Source organism: Fusarium pseudograminearum, chromosome 1 (assembly GCF_000303195.2).
Source record: "Fusarium pseudograminearum CS3096 chromosome 1, whole genome shotgun sequence".
In the NCBI taxonomy this organism is placed as follows: domain Eukaryota; kingdom Fungi; phylum Ascomycota; class Sordariomycetes; order Hypocreales; family Nectriaceae; genus Fusarium; species Fusarium pseudograminearum.
In genome coordinates this window covers 10,109,813-10,128,495 of record NC_031951.1, presented here as the reverse complement: position 1 = coordinate 10,128,495, position 18,683 = coordinate 10,109,813, and the positions used below count along the sequence as shown (strand labels likewise).

Sequence of the window (18,683 nt, the reverse complement as noted above, 5' to 3'; positions counted from 1 at the left end):
AATCTGACATGCGCCCAGGGAACATCAGTTCTCCGACCGTTGTATAGTTTGTCTCAATCCACGCGTGACCCTTGCAAGCAAGTCTTTATGCAGGAGTGTGTGTCTGGCTTAAGCCAATAGATACGAGCCTTCTACACAACTCGTTCGTCCACTCGAGCTCCCCAAAGCCCTGGCCAAGGCAAAATCGTCACTCATTACAAGAGACACGCCTGTATCAAAGACATTTGGCTCCGTCGTCCACAATGTTTCAATCTTGTCACCTTGTGTTTCGTTTCAAACGGTTCATATCAACTAAATTGAATACAGTAACAAGTGGTGGGTATCAAAGTCTACGATCCCTTTCGCTAAGTCTGGATGAGTCCTGCTCAGGGCAGACAGCTCGGCTTTCATGCGCCAACCAGTTTCCAGAGCCACTCAGCTCCGAGAGTATTTCAATGCACCATCAACTCTAGCCCTGCGCCAACCAATGCGACTTGCTTAGTACCCTGGCTTAACAGGAGCTCTCTATTTGCCCCTGCCCCTTCCACGTCCACGACCTCCTCGTCCTCCTCGTCCGCCACGCCCACCCCCTCTTGGCTTAAAAGATGGAGGTGCGTTATTGCCGTACGGCCTCCCCTGTCCCTGCGGGCCTCGAGGGGGAGATGGTGGGGGAACATTTCTGAAGTCTCGCGGAGGAGGCTTTCGTGGGAGTGACGAGAATGAACCTAACCCTCGCATAGATGGTGGCCCAGGAGGAGGGGGTCCAGGAGGGAGGGGAGGTTGGGCTGGTCCGTTCTGTCTAGGGTTCCTTCGCGGCCTGCCGTTTTGCGTGTTTGGCATCTGAATGTTGCTGGCCATTCGAATCTGTCCGACAGCCGGTTTCTCAACGCGTTTATTCCCTAAGAATTCGACCTCCGAGTCGTCACTCTCAGAGTAGTGTACGTTTGTCGTTCGCGCAGCGTGGCCGCGGATCCTAAGCTCAGGGGCCACTGCGGATCTGCCGGTTGGCTTTCCTCCTGTCGCCTCCTCGATCGCGGCCATACCACAATCGGGGTCAACATATTGGTCACGGTTCTTCACAGACCAGGTGGGGTTAGACATATCATTGCGTTGAGGCTTGCAATCCGAGGAAAAGTGCCCATCACTTCCACACATAGAACACGATGCAGGAATAAACGCGACCTTTCTGACCACAGACACATGTGGGTGAAACGATCGCCACACTTCCGTGCACTGCTCTTCAAGGTGATCCGTTGAATTGCAAAACACACAAGCAAGTCCTTCCTCTTTGGTCAATGCCAACTTCTCAGTGCAGCCGCTTGTTTGGTGGCCAACTTGACGGCATTTCCTGCACCTTTCCTTCTCGGGGCAGCACACGATCGAGTGGTCCAGACTTCCACATGAGCAGACAAGCGTTGGACAGCTCGGCGCCAAGTGCGTGTTCAAGCCACAGAGAAGACACATCTGGGCAGGATCACTGGCTGATGGGAAGTATCTTCGCTGTTGCTCCAATGCATCGTTTCCGGTAGGAACTCTCCTGTGCGTCTCGATTATCGGCAAACTCTGGTGGTGATTTAAAACTTTGGATGCCGAGTCACCATTGGCTTCTTTGACGTCTTCTTCTTTCCTTTCAGCTGTGCTGAGTGTTGGTTCGTATTCAGCTTCGCTCTCGGACTCGTCTTCATCAATCTCTCCCTCGCTTACACTAGAACCGCGAGAGCGTTTGCCTTTACGAACGGGTTCCTTGCTAGGTTGCTTTTTGACCCAAGTGTCCAAGGTCGGCTGATTAGGTCCAGGCCCCTTGGGTAGGATATTTTTGAGGAGAGCATCAAGTTCGCCAGTGCTTTCAAACTCTTTCGCGATTTGCTTAGCACTCTTTTTCTTCTTCGGTTTTATTCCTTTAAGGTGATCAATGTACCAAGCGTAAGCAGCTTCAGCTACATGCACGTCGATACCTTGACTTATGGCTGAATTCGTTTTCACAAATGCTTTAACCCAGACCTGGAATCTTTTGAGCCAGGAGCCACTCTTGTTGTCGGAAGTGTCGGGTAACTTGAAGCTCCATTCCAAATGCTTGAAGTCGGGAATGTTGTCTGAACCTCCAGGTACGGAGTCCCCAGTGGAAGTGTCACCAGTATTTAACGAGCCATTTGAAGATTTCTGATCTTCATCTGACAAGTTTTTGCTCGCGGAGGAGCGCGTGACAGGTCCATTCTTCCTCAAGCGCTTAGCTTCGGGCGCTGAAGAGGCTTCCTTTGCGTCAGATGCATCTTCGAGGGACCTCTTCTTTGTAGCTGCGGCCTGAGCTTCGGCCTCGGCTTCATCGCCGCTAGACAGATAGATGACGTCTCCGGGGTCTTCAGTTGCCATCCTGGGAGAGCGGCAATGGGAGTAACTTGGGGAAGCGATGATAGTTTCCTTATCTTTTGATGGAAGCGAGATAAAGGAGCCGCAGGGTAGCGTATTGTCTTTGTTGAAATGCTCAGGACCTCGCGATCAACAAAGCAATCTCGAGTTCAGCGATATTCAGAGCCACTTGGCTATCCTAATAATATCGGTCCGTGATGAAGTATCCTAATCAAAGATCTCAATCAACAATATTCGAGGTAGTTTCTGGGGTAAGCACGTCCATTTATCCGGTCAAGGTCTCACCTGCGTCGGCTTGATCTTTTCGAGGTGACGGGAAAAATACGTACATGAACAAACGTACCTATGAAGTCATGTGAGTAGATTTTTGAAAGGATATTGAAAAAGCAATAAGCGGCCTTCAAACGGTGCTACAGAGGCAATTCAAGTCGCTCTCTGTCTCTGACTGATTCAGTACTGAAGCAGCAGAAAGTCAACCGAAGCGAGATGCGAAGATGCTTTTCCTTCGTATCAAGGAGACGCGAAATGAAAGCTGTGATGATATCGATAAGTTAAAAGACAGGCTTGGGAGAAAATTCCTCTGCTGGCCAATCAGGGAGAGTGCGCTGCAGGGGAAATGGTTGGTTGGTGTCGGTTGACAAGCCGAAGATTAGCCCGGGACGATTTACCGCTGACTAATCCGAGCAACAGCTGTCATCGAAGCAACACCTCATGTCAGTCGTTTTACAAGGCGATTCCACGCGTTGGTCAAGATATCGTGGGTCTGCATCAGACGTTCTCGTCTTTGTATTTCGTGTTTATAGTCGTGGACAATGACTGGCAAAGGTGGCTGAAGATAAAGTCGGTCTAACTTGGATCCATGTCACGGTAGCTTCGACATGTCATTCCACGCCATCTTGAGATTGTCATGGGTCTTTTGCTTTCTCATTTCGGGTAAGACAGAGATTCTATCTACATACATATATCGGGACAGCAATCTCGTTGTGACATCCCGGCCCAATCTTTTTTTACAGATCTCGCTTCCTGTTGTTTGTCCAATCACAACAATCATTTTACAACAAAACACGATTGATAGTTTTGGTATTGGTTGCTATTACTTGACTCAAACCAAGACAAAACCACAGATTCAACACCTACCTTGCGATATAACGTTTGTTTTCCGTTCCAACAGCCCATCACGTGTAGCCAAAGCAAAACGTCGAGATTGTTCTGGATGTCCTTGGCGTCGCCGTCGTATATTGCATGCAAGACCCTGACTATTACTAGCCTCGTTCTGGCCGATTCTCGGCGTCCTCTACCATCTCTGGATCTCAATACTACACGTGAATCCCTGCTCAGATCAAGCTCTGGCTTCACTTTCAAACATCACGAGACACAGGTTTCTATAGTTGGTACCGTAAAGGTCAGGTTAGTCCAGGTCCCCTAATAATATGGACCCTACGGATGGACGGGCAAAGTCAAAAGCCCCTGAACAAAGTACCCTCCCTACACAGTACCTGACTTCCAATCTATCCCTTGAAGGTCCCCTGAATAAATCCCCGGACTAACCATGATTCCAGCAAACTACCGCTGCAAGCTCACCCGCTACAGTCGCTAATTTCAGCAGCAAGCTCCACTTGTTCCGCCTAATCCCCGTTGCTTGTCCAGGTTGCATTGCGTGTCCCTTTCTGTCGATTGGCTGTTCAATCCTTCTGTCGGCTCCTTTCTCATGAGAGTGGCTCCTTCACCATCTCACGAGGGACATTGAATATTCCGGTTCGGCTTCCCATCCCCTCTCATCTCGTACGGATACAGTCCTTCCATTCCCTTTTTGATACCTTCCAGCTACATCTTCATTAGACTAACCGCTTCTTCATACCGGCTTGCGCCGTTACCACGTCTGACTGACCACCTTCTGTTCTCATTATACAGCATCAAACATACAAAGCCGCTCTCTTTGCCCTTCCATTCGCCCCCGGACGCCATCCCGTGACATCATTAGGGGGAATCCTCCAACTACAACTCTCTGTTTTCAGCCCCAATTCAACGAGAAATACTATCTATCCTCCACCGGCAACGCTCGAATCCTGAACGTCCGTTAGCCTCAGCCGTAAATCCGTCCATCGTTCCCTTCCATCCGCTCGACTGTCGCTTTTTTTCGCCCTCACCCCGTCAATACCGCCAAGCTGTCTTCCCCAATTCTACTTCAGCGCACCGTCTCCTACGACGCGGCGAACAAACCTCCGCGCCGGGGAAGCATCTATCTCAACATGCCCGAGCGAAACACAGGAGGAGAAGGAGCTGCTGGAGCTCGAAGGAGGAGATCTAGCAGTATCCTCCAGGTCTACCACGAGCCTCCGGAGACCCTCGAGCAAATCAGTGATCAGGCTTCTCTGCCTAATCTCAACGCCAACTGGACAAATGCCAAAGGTACATCACTTCTCTTATCGCAGTGCAAATCGCACCAACCAAATTCCAAACGATCGCATGCTGACCCGGACTGCCAATCATAGGTGCCTGGACCATCCATCTTGTCCTGATTCTCTCTGCCAAAATTATCTTCGACGCGATCCCTGGTGTCTCACAGGAGACTTCATGGACCCTTACCAACATGTCCTACATGTTCGGTTCCTACATCATGTTCCACCATGTCCGCGGTGTTCCTTTCGATTTCAACAGTGGCGCTTTCGACAACCTCAACATGTGGGAGCAAATTGATAACGGGGCGCAATACACACCAACCAAGAAGTTCCTTCTTAGTGTCCCAATCGCCCTTTTCCTTGTCAGCACCCACTACACACATTACGACTTGACATACTTTACTATTAACTTGCTGGCTGTCTTGGGAGTCGTTATCCCTAAGCTACCTTTTGTGTGTTACCACTCCCCCATGTTTCTATTGGGTCCCGCTTTGAATCCAAAGCGCTTCTCCTCTATTACGCAATCAATATACTTTCATATGGAACTTATTACTGACTTTCCGCAGAGCCACCGAATGCGTTTCGGTCTATTCTCAGGTATTCCGGAGGAATAAGCTACGACGGAGGAGCAGAGACGGAATAACTACCGCGGGCCCGACTCGTTCCGCTGATATCAGGGGCGTTAGGATACGGCAATCTTCGGCATAAAAGAGAATGGGAGGCACTGCAAAATAAAAGAAGGGGTCAAGATTGTGCAAGTTAATAGCGAGTATTATGGGTCACGCAGCTGGCGGACGTAATACTCGGTCTTTCAGCGGTAGCATCGAAACAACAATTGGATTTTGGGTACCAGCGTCTCCTCAACACTGTCATTCTTGCGTGAGCCACTCTCATATCCTACGAATACCTGACCTCCCCGCACGGTTGTCATGGGCGCTGACAAACCTTGTCGGCCGTTTTGTCTGGTGGTGATGCGCATAATATACTCACGAAGAACGAGAGAGGCCGCCTCTAAAGCCTTGCTGTGCCATCGTCTCATTATCGAATCGCTTCATCATGCGATATCATAATACAAAGGTATTTGTGGTGAGTTGGCGTCAGGTCTCTGAGGCAATCGGCGTCCCCTATCGCTTCGACTGAGGGCAGCATTTGCATGTGGACGAGTAACGTAATGGATTCTTATCCATCGGCCATCAAGCAGTGGAAAGCTGCAAGTATAAATCAGCTCCCTTGTCCAGATGTTTATCTGTGCTAAGACTTTCTTTCCAGCTTCTTCTGACTTGCGACATAGTTCAGACATAGTTCTTCACCTGCATCAAGTCAATCGTTTTGTACGCAACCTTTTCTTTATCTTACATTGTCTTACATTGGTATTCATCATGAAGCGCAACGTATTGGCCGTTATGGCCATTGTCAACGGTCTTGCTCAGGCCAACCGCTTCTCCTGGCAGAGCGAGGCCGAGACCGATGTCGCCAAGCATGGCCACAACTATGAGCCCAAGTCAAACGATGTTTACAAGGCAAAGGAGGACCCGCAGTCCGTCGAATCCCTTGATGATGATTGGGACGATGAAAAGGAGGAAGAGAAGAAGCAGTCGGAGTTGGACTACGAGAAGCTCAAGCTCCTGAAGGAGAAGTTGCGTGCGGAGAAAGAGAAATCCGAGGTCAAGGAAAAAGAGAAGGAGTACGAACACGACAAGAACAAGCATCACGACTACAACTCTGATCCCAAATCCCACAAGACTTATGATCACTACAAGCCCACTGTCACAGGACATCACAAACACCATGGCGATCACTATGATGTCTACGACTACAAGAAACCCATCATTGTTGATGGCAAGAAGTATGACTACGTCCATAAGCCTATCACGAAGCATCATACCTACACCAAGATCCATGAGCCTGAGGTCAAGCCCGGCTGCTATGGTGACAGGTGTGATCGCAAGCCCTGCAATAAGTGTGGTGATAACTGGGCCCAGCCCGGCTGCTGGCACTGCAAGAACCACGAGGGCGAGGGCGAGGGCGAGGGCGAGGGCGAGGTGACCAAGACCACCAAGTATGCTCCCGAGAAGACCGATGACAAGTACCAAGGTGCCAAGACATACACGCACAAGGGTGTGACTGTCATCGTTCCCAAGGAGACCAAGGCTCCCGAGGCTCCCAAGATCGAGCAGCCCAAGGAGCAGCCCAAGAAGGAGGAGAAGTACGAAGACATTTGCCGCAAGGTCACCAAGGGTCACGGAGAACACAAGTACGAGGAGACTATCTGCGACAGGGTCAAGCACCACAAGGGAGAACACCACAAGGTCTATGTTGAGCCCAAGAAGGAGGAAAAGTACGAGGATATCTGTCGCAAGGTTACCAAGGGTCATGGAGAGCACAAGTACGAAGAGACCGTCTGTGACAGAATCAAGCACCACAAGGAGGACAAGCCCAAGAAAGAGCACAAGTACGAGGACATCTGCCGCAAGGTCACCAAGGGTCACGGAGAACACAAGCATGAGGAGACCATCTGCGACAGGGTCAAGTACCAGAAGGAGGAACACCCCAAGGTCTATGTTGAGCCCAAGAAGGAGAACATTTGCGACAAGATCAAGGGTTGTCCTGCTCCTGCTCCTGCTCCTCAGCCTCATTATCCCAAGGTCGAGCATGTTCCTGCTCCCGCTCCCGCTCCCGCTCCTCATTACCCCAAGGTCGAGCATGTTCCCGTTCCTGCTCCCCAGCCCTATTACCCCAAGAAGGAGGATATCTGCGACAAGATCAAGGGCTGCCCTGCCCCAGCTCCAGCTCCCGCTCCCGCTCCCCAGTACCCCAAGCTCGAGCCTGGTCCTATTCCCGCTCCTCGGCCCAAGCCTGAGGAGATCAAGCCAGTTCCTGTTCCTGCTCCTGTTCCCGTGAACCCCGAGCAGGTTTCGCCCGAGGGCAAGGGCTTTGAGGAGGCTCCCCGAGTCCCCTTGACCGTTTCCAAGTCCGGTGCCAACTTCAACACTATCTCCATTGCTGGCACCATTGTTGTCGGCATTGCCGGTGTTATGCTCCTTTGAGCTTCAAACCTAGACTTAGAGGGACATGGGTCGGGTTGAGTACTGAGACAAGACATGGTGGGTCAATGTGGAGGAGGATGTTAGTTTGTCTTGTTTTTTGTCCTTTTCTTGTTACAAGATCATTGGGGGATGGCCGTCCTCACTATCGTGGGTTGCGTATGCAGACAGCTATACAGTTCTTCAATTGATTGTCCACTCGTTTAGTTTTACTTGATATGTACATTCATTCATTACTCTCGTGAAACAACAGAAGGACACTACAAAGTAGTAAGTTCTTCGGAATAAGCATCGGATACACAGTGAATATCGCCGACCTGATCTTCAAAGATCGATCTGGCTGCATCCGGCTTCTACTTAGACGAGGCATGTATCTTAAGTCCGAGGGGTTGCCGAACATGCATACGTATGGCATCGCACTATTGGCGGGCCCAAGAGGGGAAGATGGCGGAATCAACAATATCTCTGGGTGGCTGTTACAATTTTAAAGACAATACTGTCTTATGCGTTGTCCTGCAATAAAACGTCATGGACTGTAGGGCGCAAAGAAGCAATTATTCTCGCACTAAACAAAAGCACTGCTCAGCAGCCCAGAAAGCAGCAATAGATTTGTGTATATAAAGAAGCACTCGTCGCCATATTTTTCCTCGTTATCAACCAGATACTCACTTGTATATACTTCCATCATGAAGGATAACTGCGTTCCTCTTTACACCTCGCATCAGTTGGGTAAGACGGTGTCCAACTATGCAGAGCAACACTCAACCGCGCTGCCCAAGTATCTCACCGATTATCATGCAGACATTTCTGCCAACCGTAGCGACTCTAACTATATGAGCTCTCTCTTTCAATCTCAGTACCATACATTTCTGGCCAAGTCCACTGGTGCCAAAAGAGGTAAGCTTGAAAGAGATACGTCTCGATTTGTCCGCGTCCTCAAGAGAACGACAACTAAAATATGCTAATAGTTCTTGAAATTGGCGTCTACGTTGGATTCTCCGCCCTTGTCTGGGCTGATGCTGTCGGTCCTGATGGGCTTGTTACGGGGTTAGAATTTGAGCCAGAGTATGCCGAATTATCCAAGAAAGTATTTAAGGCGAACAACGTCAAGAATATAGACATCGTTGTTGGCCCTGCTGCTGAAACGTAAGTTGCTTCAAAAAAATACTGTATGCCTTCAATATTAACGTGCTTAATCAGTATCCCCAAGCTCAACCCCTCTGAGCCTTACGACCTTGTCTTTATGGACGCAGATAAGACTGGGTATCCTGGGTACTTGAAACAACTTCTCGAACTATCAAAGCCAGGCAGCACCAACAGACTTCTTCGCCCAGGAGCTCTCATTGTCTCGGACAATGTGCTACGTCGAGGCATGGTTGTAGTTGACAATGCAGTCAGTGATGATGGGCTTCCGGCGGACCAGCTAGATAGTATCTTGGCTGTCCGGGAGTTTAACGAGATGGCACTGAAGAGCTCTCGACTTGAGACGTTTCTTCTGCCCTTGTGGGACGGTATTAATCTCTCACGTCTGGTTGATTAGCTACAAACCCAGCATATGCCAGACATACCACTTGTGTCGCGCTGAAGGTAACATTGGAATAATGTTATAGTTATATGTATTAAGTTTAAATGAATAAATAACAAAAATAAATCGTCAATGTGACATGCGCCACGCTGGTATCGTCTCTATAAAGACTCCGTCTAAATAGACAATTCGTGATCTCATATTCCAATCAATGAAAACCTTGGGTATTGGTATTTTCAAACATTGTAATTAGTCCATCTCTTTCTGATGAAAAGGGAAATATTTGGTAGCGTAATCAGCGTTACTGCTGAGGGGGTTGTGTTGTTTAATAGCGAGTGGGAGAGGTGTTGTAGGCGGCCATCTTCTTCTGCTCACGGTTCTTGCGGCGACGGCCAGAGCAGCAGGTGATAAAGACAGCAATCGTGCCAATGAGGCAGAGAATAGCGGCAGCGAGAACAAGCCAGATACCGACAGACCAGCTAGCAGTAGCAGAGGTGTCGCGGTTGATTCGTCGTCTGATGATGGAGAAGCCAGCAAAGTCACAAGCCAAAGCAATGATGGTGACGAGGAAGGCAGCAATGGAAACGAGAGTTGACATGAGCGAGCCAAAGATACCAGCACCGAGAGCCAGAAGGAAAGAAATGAAGCAAAGACCAGCACCGATGGGGTGCAGAACCATGACATAGGTCATGGCCTTTGCAGTGCCAGCACTAATTTCGGACAAGTCGAGGCCTTGGAGAGCATTGGTAGGGTCATAACCAATGTGAGCGCTTGAGCATCTATCACTATGAGTTTGTTAGTTGACGAACCTTGCTTATCTGGATAGTGAAGTATTTACCTGCCAGCGCTTCGCATAACGCAATAACCAAATGTACCAAAATTGACGCCATTTCCTCCTGACCGGACTTTGAGAAGGGCAATGTGGTCAACCACAGGAGCTGTGATGCTCACGACGACGAGCATTATTGTTGCTGCCAAAAGAAAGAAGGCACCAACATAGTGGATGAATCGTCCGAAACCCATTTTGATATGGTGTGGTGGTGTAAATGGGAGAGGTGGTAGTGATGGTTGGCGGTGGAATAGCTTGCGCTCAAGTCAAGACTTGCTTAATATCAATAATTGAATAGGTATATCGGTTGTTCTGATACGAAAATTCCAAGATAAAGCGAGGAGGAAGACCGAGATATTATAGCTATACAGGTTGGGTGAGGACACCCTCGTTTCGGGTCATGATACCATGCCAGGAACCTTTACCAACACAGCACAACTGCAGCAAGTTGCTGTGAATGTGACTGTTACGTGAGACGTCATCACCAAGCCTTGTTCCAGCGGTCGTGTGTGCCGAAATCCGCCATGATCAGAGCCAAGCCTTGCTAATTCGCGGTATAGCTTTCTCTTCGCAAGATGCCGATTCCAGAACCTAGTTTGAGTGACGTAGAGTCAAGTGGCTTTGGTCGAATCGTGGCTCATCATGCCAAGTTGTGGGCCGCTCCAAATTTCTTGTTTTGGGGGTCTTGTCCCTCTCTAGATCATGACCCTGCATTTCGGACCAGATGAAACCACACCAAACCAGACTTGGGATCCTTGCACCAACGTTTTTGCTGCGTGTACGTAGGTAGCTTTCCCGTTTTCCGATGCCAACGTCACTTTCCATCTTGGCAATTGAAGTAAATGATTCAGAGAACTTGAAGGACGAGTAGTCTAGAACACCAAGACTAATGGTTCCTCGGAAGCTGCTCGGAAACCCTCGTCTGTTCCATATGAACTATCTTTGTTAGTAAACTTTGCTTTTTTCACCAGGTGCTGGATTGTGTATTCAGGACAGGAAGGATGTGTAGCATGTGTGATTATTCCCATTTTGTTTCTGCGCTGCGTTCTGCAACAAAACGGCCATGATCTGCGCTGTGTTCCAGAAAAAGTGTTTGATTCTCAACATGGCTGAGTTAATAAGGTGGGAACACTAGTAAAGTGTTGCGCAAGTGCCGCCTAAGCCATGGGTCCGATGTTGATATCTCAAAGTCTTGGCTCTCATAAGTGGCATTACGTGGCTCCCTCTCTGAGTGTTTAGATGCTGCTGAAGAATCTGCGACTATTGATTGCCGGCTTTTAGATCCTCAGGTGACTTCTCTGCCACACTCTGCGTCAACCCTTCTGTTGCAGCCTCTGTGGAGTCTTCTTGTGTTGACGACGCTGTCGGGATCTCTGCGGAGGTCTCCGTCGAAGTCTCTGTGGTCTCTTTTGCGGAAACCTCAGTTGACCCTTCCGTCGTATTTTCTATCAAGCTGCCAATGAAAGTTCCGGGAAAAGTCTGTGTCGAAGCCCCTGCTGAACCGTCCATGGGCGTTGTTCCCCTTTGACCGTGTTCTGCTTTTGCTCTGGCAGGAAGATCTTTTATCTTGCTTGGGAGCCAGTTGCGCAACTGCTCTCTTTCAAATCTTTTGTTGTCTGCCACTTCTTGTACTCCCAGGTCTATATCCCAGTGCCTCAAGCCAACGGCTGCGATACTGTCAGGGAGAGAGTGTTGTAGAGTTTTTGATGCAAGTGTTGGCGACTTCACAACAAACTCCGGCCATGGCCTTGTTAGAGGTGAGTTTTTGGCGCTTTGTTCGTGTCTATATGTGAGAGTCTCGGAAATTTCGACGACAAATTCGGAACTCCCTACTTTTGAAGAGTCTTGCTTCTGAAATTCTGCTTTACGGCCGTCTATCTTGACAATAGATGTTGTCTCTGTGCTGAACTTGGGAACCGTAATGCTGATTGGGCTTGAAGCAATAGCTTTGGCAGCATCTTGGCTTTCTTTCATCAAAGATATGAAGATGGAACCCAAGACTTTGCTGGAACCCTGGCCCTACAACACAATCTGGTCAGCTATTTTGTCCCATATATATCCAACAACTCAAAATAGTCATACTGGTAGCCATTTAAAGTACTCGACTGGGCCATTTTGTTGAAGTGCCGTTAGAATTGAGCGCCTCTCTGTAGAGTTGACGGGTGCGGGCCAGACCCAAAGATACAGAGAACGCTCTTGGAGCTCATGTCTGCTGGATCTTGTTGCAGAAGTACGAATGGAAGACTCCGAGACTTGAACAGCAGCACGAGCTACAGTACGGGAGAGATTTCCAGAGGAAGCCATTGCTGTGAGATGGAAATTCAATGTTGACGAACGGGCTCCGCCCAAATCTTTGATTTCTACTAATGGTAAGGCCCTGTAGGTCCTGAGATGGATGATGGACCAGGGGGTCCTCCACTGTCGGCTTTGGTGGGGCCGAGCTGTGCAGGTACATACAGCTCTCCATGTTTGACTTTCCAACCTCCAATTTCGAATCTTGAATCACTTCAGCCTTCAACTTTTTCCATCGCGAGTGCTTCACTGATAGTTTCCAGTATAAATCATTCTTACAAACCTCAATTTCTTCTTCAGTCTGTTCCCGTCATTCATCTAGCAAACACATCGCGATTCGAGCCCTCAGAAAGAGGGCCCCCAGCATCTTCACAATGGCGACACCAACAGCTGTGAAGCACGCTTCACAACAAGGCCGCACTCCCTCACAACTCGCCGCCGCGACTCCTCCTGTATCGACTCCCTTCTCGAACCCTGCTCACGTCGCCTTCTCTCCTCGAGGACCGAGATCTTCGCCTCAGCAGTTCAAGAAGTCGCCTGCCACATCATCACTTATGGCACACATGTCCAATGTCCCCCTGAACTTCGATAGCCCTTCCACGGCTGCGGCTATGGGCGCTCTTGGAATCACAGGCGGTCTTGACGTGAATCTGAACAACGTCGATGTTGGCAATCTGAGCGGGTTGCCATCTCTCGTGAACGAAGACGACAAGCTCAAGCGGTTAGAGACGATCATCGCAACCTTGGATGTATGCGATTTCTATTCTGAACGATCCTTTACTTTGCTAACTCGACACAGAAAAAGAAGGGACTCGTAAGTGAGGCTGGTCTGGAACGTCTGGCCCAGCGCATAGGACTCGACTGTCTCTCAGAAGACACTACAGCGCCTCATGGCCGAAAACAAAGAACTCTCGTCATAGCAGGTTCAGCTATTCAGCTAGACATTATTTTGGACAACAATGTTGTCCAAAACATTTCGCTTGCGTTTCCAGAGTCGGCTGCGTCGGTCACGAAGCACGTTAGCCGAGCAAGCGAAATTCTCCTAAAGGACCTGCAACTTCTTCCGAATCAGAGTCCATTGACAAAAACCCTCGACGAATTCGCGGTTAACCTCGAGCGCTTAGCTGTTCTGGATAAGCTCAGTATCATCCCCGGACTCGATTGTCATGAGGCAATAACAGGTATATATGCGAGCCTGGAAAGGCTTCATCAGTGGGATGTGGCTAAGCTCCGCGAAGAGCCGGGAATGGGCAGCAAGTCGAACGGTGCTTTATCCACAGCAGCAATGTGCACACGACACGGCTATCCCGTCATGCATTCAAAAGACCGAGTTGGACTAGCACTGCAGTACTGGAAGGTTCTCCGCCACATCGAGCCAACAAGTGAGCAAATGGCTTCGTTCACTGCATCTCAAGAGCAAGTTTGGTCGCTCCTTATCGGATGTGCTCCGATAGTGGACGAAGTGATGCCTGTGCGAGTCTCCGAGGACTGGATTTCCAAGGACATTGTAAAAGCAGAACCCTCGATGGATCCCAAGCGGCCCAATTTGGATTGGCAACAACCCAACAACGTCGTGCTCCCATCCACAGAAGAGAACAAGAATGCAGGAATGGAAGTTCTTCAGCCGGATCTCTCAACAGCAAGGGTACCACAAGTTATGTTCACTGCTACGTTTGACCCGCCAATCATCATGTCTCACAACGACTGGTCGCATTTATACAACATTGTCAACATCAAGGCACCGCAACTTTACGGATACTTGCCAACCTTTGACAGTCTGCTGTTTCCCATCCCTCCAGGCAGCAACCAGGATCCGAGCGAGCTTCGTGCAATCTCTCGTAAACGCGACGTCCGTATCTACGATAAAGATCAGAAGCCAGCTGTCAAACCTCACCGCAACACGCTGTACATCTATAAACAAGTGTACTCGCACAGGGTAACTGAGATTCCCTTTTCTCATCCTCAACAGCTTATCTATATGCTTCCACTTCTTCGACAGTATGCTTTCCTTGCAACTTTGCTTGAGAACAGCTTTGGGTCGGAGACAAAGGAGGCCGAGCCACTACCTAAGCCAGGAGATGCCTCAGTACATCCACCCAAGTCTAATGTCACTACTCGGGATGAGCTGGCAGATTTTATGAAATCGGCTTCTGTTTCTGATGACACTGCCTCGTCTGAGTTGAAATTCGACGTCACATTATGGGTTCATCCTATGCCTCATTTACAGGTTGTCTTTCCCTTCAAGAACTCAATTGCCAATATCATTCTGAAGATCCTCGAGGATGGAGTTGTTGAGGTTGCTGAAGAAAACGTTCTTCCTCGTGTCGAGGAGGACAAGAGACAGGGTAAAGAACTTACACGAGCGGACCTGGGCAAGGTGCTGGAACACATGGAGGATCTGTGCAAATGGGCAGAATGGATTCGTACAAGACTCGCATAAGTGCTGGGACTTGGCATGCTTAGATGGAGGATGGATTTGAATGATACCCCAGGAGTGATTTCCCCATACAAAAATATGATAAATATGAACTTGATGAATCACGCCATTACTACCATTTTCTTTTTGGTACTATGATACATCGCTCGGATCTTGAACCACATATATCTGTAAGAATCTAGATATTGTATTCTTATGCCTCGATATAAGGCTTCAGTGCCACGTCGGCCGGTCGCTCCGGCTTTCCCTCCACTTTGACCTTCTTTACTCGGATTATCTTTTCGTCTGAAGTCTTAATAGCACAGCTCCCGTCACCTTGATCCGATACGAGAGCGCTGAATGAATCTGACCCATGACCTAGAAAGCGGACTGTGGTACCATCGGTCTCAACATCGCTGGTGCTCGCCGTCTCAGCATCTTGGAAAATCAGCCGCTTCGTCTCTCCCTTCCTGTTGACGGCTTCTGTCCAGACCGACCCCAGAACTCTTCTCGCTCGCACGATGTCATCAGCCTTCCAGCTAGACCACCTGATATGGCCATCGGCTTTGCTAATCTTTGGCGCATGAACGAGCTGCCCTTGATCAAGTTCTTCTCCCCTCCATCCTTTGTTTTGATGTGGCGGTACGTATACACCGTCTCGTAGACCCTGTACCAGCATCTGCGCTCCGACTGGAGCAAGGAGATTCGTGAGTTCTTGGACTGTGCAGTCTGGTGGTACTGGTATTCCAGGGCGCGGAGTTTGAGATAGCACGGTTCCGTGATCAAAAGATTTGTCGTCAAGTGTTTGTAGTGAAACACCAACATGGCTGTCTCCCCTTAGTATAGCGTGGTGGATCGGAGCAGGTCCACGGAGGCTGTCACTGTTAGTTTTTTTTTGCTTTAAAGAGCATGTGTACAAGACTTACTCGGGGAGTAGAGAAGGATGCACATTAAGACCTCCATATTTGGCTGATCCCAATATTCTTGGTGGCACGAAGAGCCCAAACGACACAGCAATTACGAGATTTGTTCCCTCAGGCAGCTAGAAGAGTTCAGTAACTGATTCATCATGTACTTCTCAGTCCAGGGTCCAATGCTCACATCCCATCCTCTGAACGTTCCCTGCTGGTGTATTCTCAACCCCAACTCTTCTGCCAGTAGCTTACAAGGTACTGTATTGCATCATTAGTCTTGTCATCAGCTTTGTCAATCTTTGACTTACCTTCTTTTAGAGATGAGAATCCTCTTCCTGAACGTTTTGGCGGTAGGGCCATGACCTCCAGCGACTCTATCAATCCTTTATTTTTGCCGTGCTCTTCATGGACAGCTTTTAGAGAAGCGCAGCTGAAATCATCAGAACCGCAGAAGAGAATGCGTAGAGGATCCGATACGCGGCGTGGGGTGTTTTGGGAGTAGCATCGTTGCCATTGAGGAATCTTTCGGCCAAGCAATAACCTGGACTTCGTAAGGTATGAAAACATTATGAGATTTCCCTACTCATGATCTATCATGAGAACGTGAAGTAGGGTAGGTACTTTACGATTGGGCTTGTTGCTGTGTTAGTGTACAGGTCAATCGATTGGCTGCTGTTGTATAAACCCCTCGTTTGTTGCATGTCAGACCGTCTATTTGCATTTCATCATGGTTCAGAGCATATATGATCTTGAGATTTACAGTTATACTCATATCTCTTCAATGATCAAATGAGTAATTCATTGATGATCTTGAGATAGTTAAATGCTTGAAATTTCATAAGGCTTCGGTAATAAGAGATGTCTTGATCAATCTTAAATGTTTAAACAGGAGGAGTTGTCTAGTTAATCTTATGTTATTGGGCATATAGGTGCGTTTTCCCGATATTTGCTCTGCTGTAGGGTGAGTTCTAAGGCCCTTGGAAACATCACGATATCTTGTACTAGGACAACAAATATTCATTGTACAAAAGGTAAACCATTTGGCTTATTAAATACCGGCGAAGCTTCACTCGAGTGATATAACACTCCATGCGAGTCTGGCATGGACAGGGCAAGGTTTGTGTGCCAACCAATAGCTAAGTTTCTTCTAACTTGACGATATATTCCTATCATGTTTGTACTTAGAAAAGGTCATTCACTGCCTTGTCAGAGTCCTTCTGGATCAACTCAACCATGCCCTGCAGAAGTCGGAGTGTTAGCTTATGATCGGGGATACCATCCAACTATTTGGGATCACAAACTTTAGGCATAATGGGCTTGCCATCCTCACCCTTGACGTAGCGGAACGGCATCTCGGTGCTCTCGTGTTCATTAAATTTGAGCTCGGGAAAGTCCAAGTAGGGGACCTGATCGACAGGCACTGATAAATAGTGAGCTTGTGGGCTGCAGGGGTAAGCATGAATATAATAAACCCTTGTCTTGAACAACGATACGGGTAACTCGCACAGCAGTATCTGTCGTCATTTGCTTGGGACCAAGTCTGCGGCCCTCAAAGCCCTTCTTTCTGAGTTCCGAAGTACGGTCTAGAGTTTTCGGTTAGTTGACAGTAAGTGAGTGTGTTATAAGAAACACATACCTCGTGGAGGATCATCGCCTATCAATTGGGCATGAAACATTAGCAACAGGTCTCTCCATTCCGTTCTAAACCCAGGTTTTAGAACATACCGAGGATACCGCCAAACAAAAAGGCATCAAAGGTCTCGCCATCCTCAGGAGAGAGATCCTTGGTGGCAGATGGATCGAGCAGGCAAACCTTGGACTTGTTGGCAGCATAAAGCTCCTCAACACCACGCTGCTCAGCAGTGAAGGCGGGGTTGCTGGCGAGGTCTGCTGGAACCTTGAAAGTGGGAGGCAAACTGGAGAGGATAAAAGAGCCTCGAGTATCCTGCGTCTCGCGAGCAATAGCGAGATACTCGAGCTCTGACCAGGGGCCTAGTTCAGGGTCGAGATGCTCGACAATAAAAGTCTTGCCAGGAGCTGCCATTTTTCTTTGTTCTGCAATGAGGGGCAACGTTGAGTTTGTATCAATGCGGCGAGTGCACTAGGCAAATTCTGGTGGTGAATATCAAAGTATCGATTTCTTTCTTTGATATTGAGAGAGACCAAGTTCTCTTTGGGTTGTCTATGTGAGGCTTTACAAAAGAGTGTCGATGACGTTGATTGGCTGGTAAGAGAGGGTTTTGAAAATTCGATAGTTTGAAGCATGGAATCTAGTGATCGTCAGTGGAGGCATGGAGGCACAGTTTCTCATGGATCCCGTCGCGCTTCAGCAGATGTGCAATGCAATGCGAGTAAGTCGAACATGTGCTTGAATACTACAATAAATATCTATTTATTGCAATTGATATTTAGAATATTAGCTAATTGTATATAAAGCGAGGAAATAAACGTTGAATTATTCGGTAGTGCCAGATGGGTTGTGCACAGATGGCTCTCTTGGCGTTGAACCCAATACCTAGGTTAGTAGTTAGCAACTACAACGCCACATTACCATCAATACACCACGCTACTAACTCCAATACAACCAAGACAAACATTTATTCATATCTCACATCAACTATTTAGTCATGTATTAAATAACAAATAGCGAAACGATACATGTGCATTCTCATGTTTGAGGTACGTATACGTGATACTCGGTGCGAAACCTTCTCAAATGCTCGCCCGGGTCCAAGAGCTCCGAGAAACATGGAACCCAAAATTGGAGGCTGCTGTTAGTGGATCCGGACCCCTGAGACTGTGCCCAGCTCCTTGCGGCGGCGGGAAGGACAACAGCGAACCGCAACCAGGGCGCACCGCCAAGCCCGGATCGGTGGGCAACTGCGACCAGCATCAAAGCTCTACCGCCACTAATACTA

The 18,683-nt window shown here is 48.5% G+C and overlaps 9 protein-coding genes across 9 annotated transcripts; 4 read left to right on the top strand and 5 right to left on the bottom strand.

Annotated features, from left to right (window-relative positions):
* Nucleotides 1–504: 504 nt before the first annotated feature.
* FPSE_02648 (uncharacterized protein) lies at nt 505–2,349 on the bottom strand (the record flags this gene model as incomplete). The annotated part of the gene is made up of 1 exon (XM_009255767.1): nt 505–2,349. One exon carries the CDS (start codon nt 2,347–2,349, stop codon nt 505–507), a length of 1,845 nt encoding a protein of 614 aa, XP_009254042.1.
* A 2,246-nt stretch (nt 2,350–4,595) lies between these two features.
* FPSE_02647 (uncharacterized protein) lies at nt 4,596–5,359 on the top strand (the record flags this gene model as incomplete). The annotated part of the gene is made up of 2 exons (XM_009255766.1): nt 4,596–4,755; nt 4,839–5,359. 2 exons carry the CDS (start codon nt 4,596–4,598, stop codon nt 5,357–5,359), a joined length of 681 nt encoding a protein of 226 aa, XP_009254041.1.
* A 765-nt stretch (nt 5,360–6,124) lies between these two features.
* On the top strand, nt 6,125–7,792 carry FPSE_02646 (uncharacterized protein; the record flags this gene model as incomplete). Its single annotated transcript, XM_009255765.1, has 1 exon — nt 6,125–7,792. The coding sequence occupies one exon, from the start codon at nt 6,125–6,127 to the stop codon at nt 7,790–7,792; it is 1,668 nt and encodes a 555-aa protein (XP_009254040.1).
* Nucleotides 7,793–8,475: 683 nt separating this feature from the next.
* On the top strand, nt 8,476–9,329 carry FPSE_02645 (uncharacterized protein; the record flags this gene model as incomplete). Its single annotated transcript, XM_009255764.1, has 3 exons — nt 8,476–8,686; nt 8,758–8,935; nt 8,990–9,329. The coding sequence occupies 3 exons, from the start codon at nt 8,476–8,478 to the stop codon at nt 9,327–9,329; spliced, it is 729 nt and encodes a 242-aa protein (XP_009254039.1).
* Nucleotides 9,330–9,639: 310 nt separating this feature from the next.
* On the bottom strand, nt 9,640–10,337 carry FPSE_02644 (uncharacterized protein; the record flags this gene model as incomplete). Its single annotated transcript, XM_009255763.1, has 2 exons — nt 9,640–10,099; nt 10,153–10,337. The coding sequence occupies 2 exons, from the start codon at nt 10,335–10,337 to the stop codon at nt 9,640–9,642; spliced, it is 645 nt and encodes a 214-aa protein (XP_009254038.1).
* A 1,066-nt stretch (nt 10,338–11,403) lies between these two features.
* On the bottom strand, nt 11,404–12,447 carry FPSE_02643 (uncharacterized protein; the record flags this gene model as incomplete). Its single annotated transcript, XM_009255762.1, has 2 exons — nt 11,404–12,162; nt 12,226–12,447. The coding sequence occupies 2 exons, from the start codon at nt 12,445–12,447 to the stop codon at nt 11,404–11,406; spliced, it is 981 nt and encodes a 326-aa protein (XP_009254037.1).
* A 362-nt stretch (nt 12,448–12,809) lies between these two features.
* On the top strand, nt 12,810–14,875 carry FPSE_02642 (uncharacterized protein; the record flags this gene model as incomplete). The annotated part of the gene is made up of 2 exons (XM_009255761.1): nt 12,810–13,184; nt 13,235–14,875. 2 exons carry the CDS (start codon nt 12,810–12,812, stop codon nt 14,873–14,875), a joined length of 2,016 nt encoding a protein of 671 aa, XP_009254036.1.
* A 190-nt stretch (nt 14,876–15,065) lies between these two features.
* FPSE_02641 (uncharacterized protein) lies at nt 15,066–16,332 on the bottom strand (the record flags this gene model as incomplete). The annotated part of the gene is made up of 4 exons (XM_009255760.1): nt 15,066–15,726; nt 15,778–15,893; nt 15,953–16,023; nt 16,074–16,332. 4 exons carry the CDS (start codon nt 16,330–16,332, stop codon nt 15,066–15,068), a joined length of 1,107 nt encoding a protein of 368 aa, XP_009254035.1.
* A 614-nt stretch (nt 16,333–16,946) lies between these two features.
* On the bottom strand, nt 16,947–17,809 carry FPSE_02640 (uncharacterized protein; the record flags this gene model as incomplete). The annotated part of the gene is made up of 5 exons (XM_009255759.1): nt 16,947–17,003; nt 17,067–17,185; nt 17,238–17,348; nt 17,402–17,419; nt 17,491–17,809. The coding sequence occupies 5 exons, from the start codon at nt 17,807–17,809 to the stop codon at nt 16,947–16,949; spliced, it is 624 nt and encodes a 207-aa protein (XP_009254034.1).
* Nucleotides 17,810–18,683: the final 874 nt, after the last annotated feature.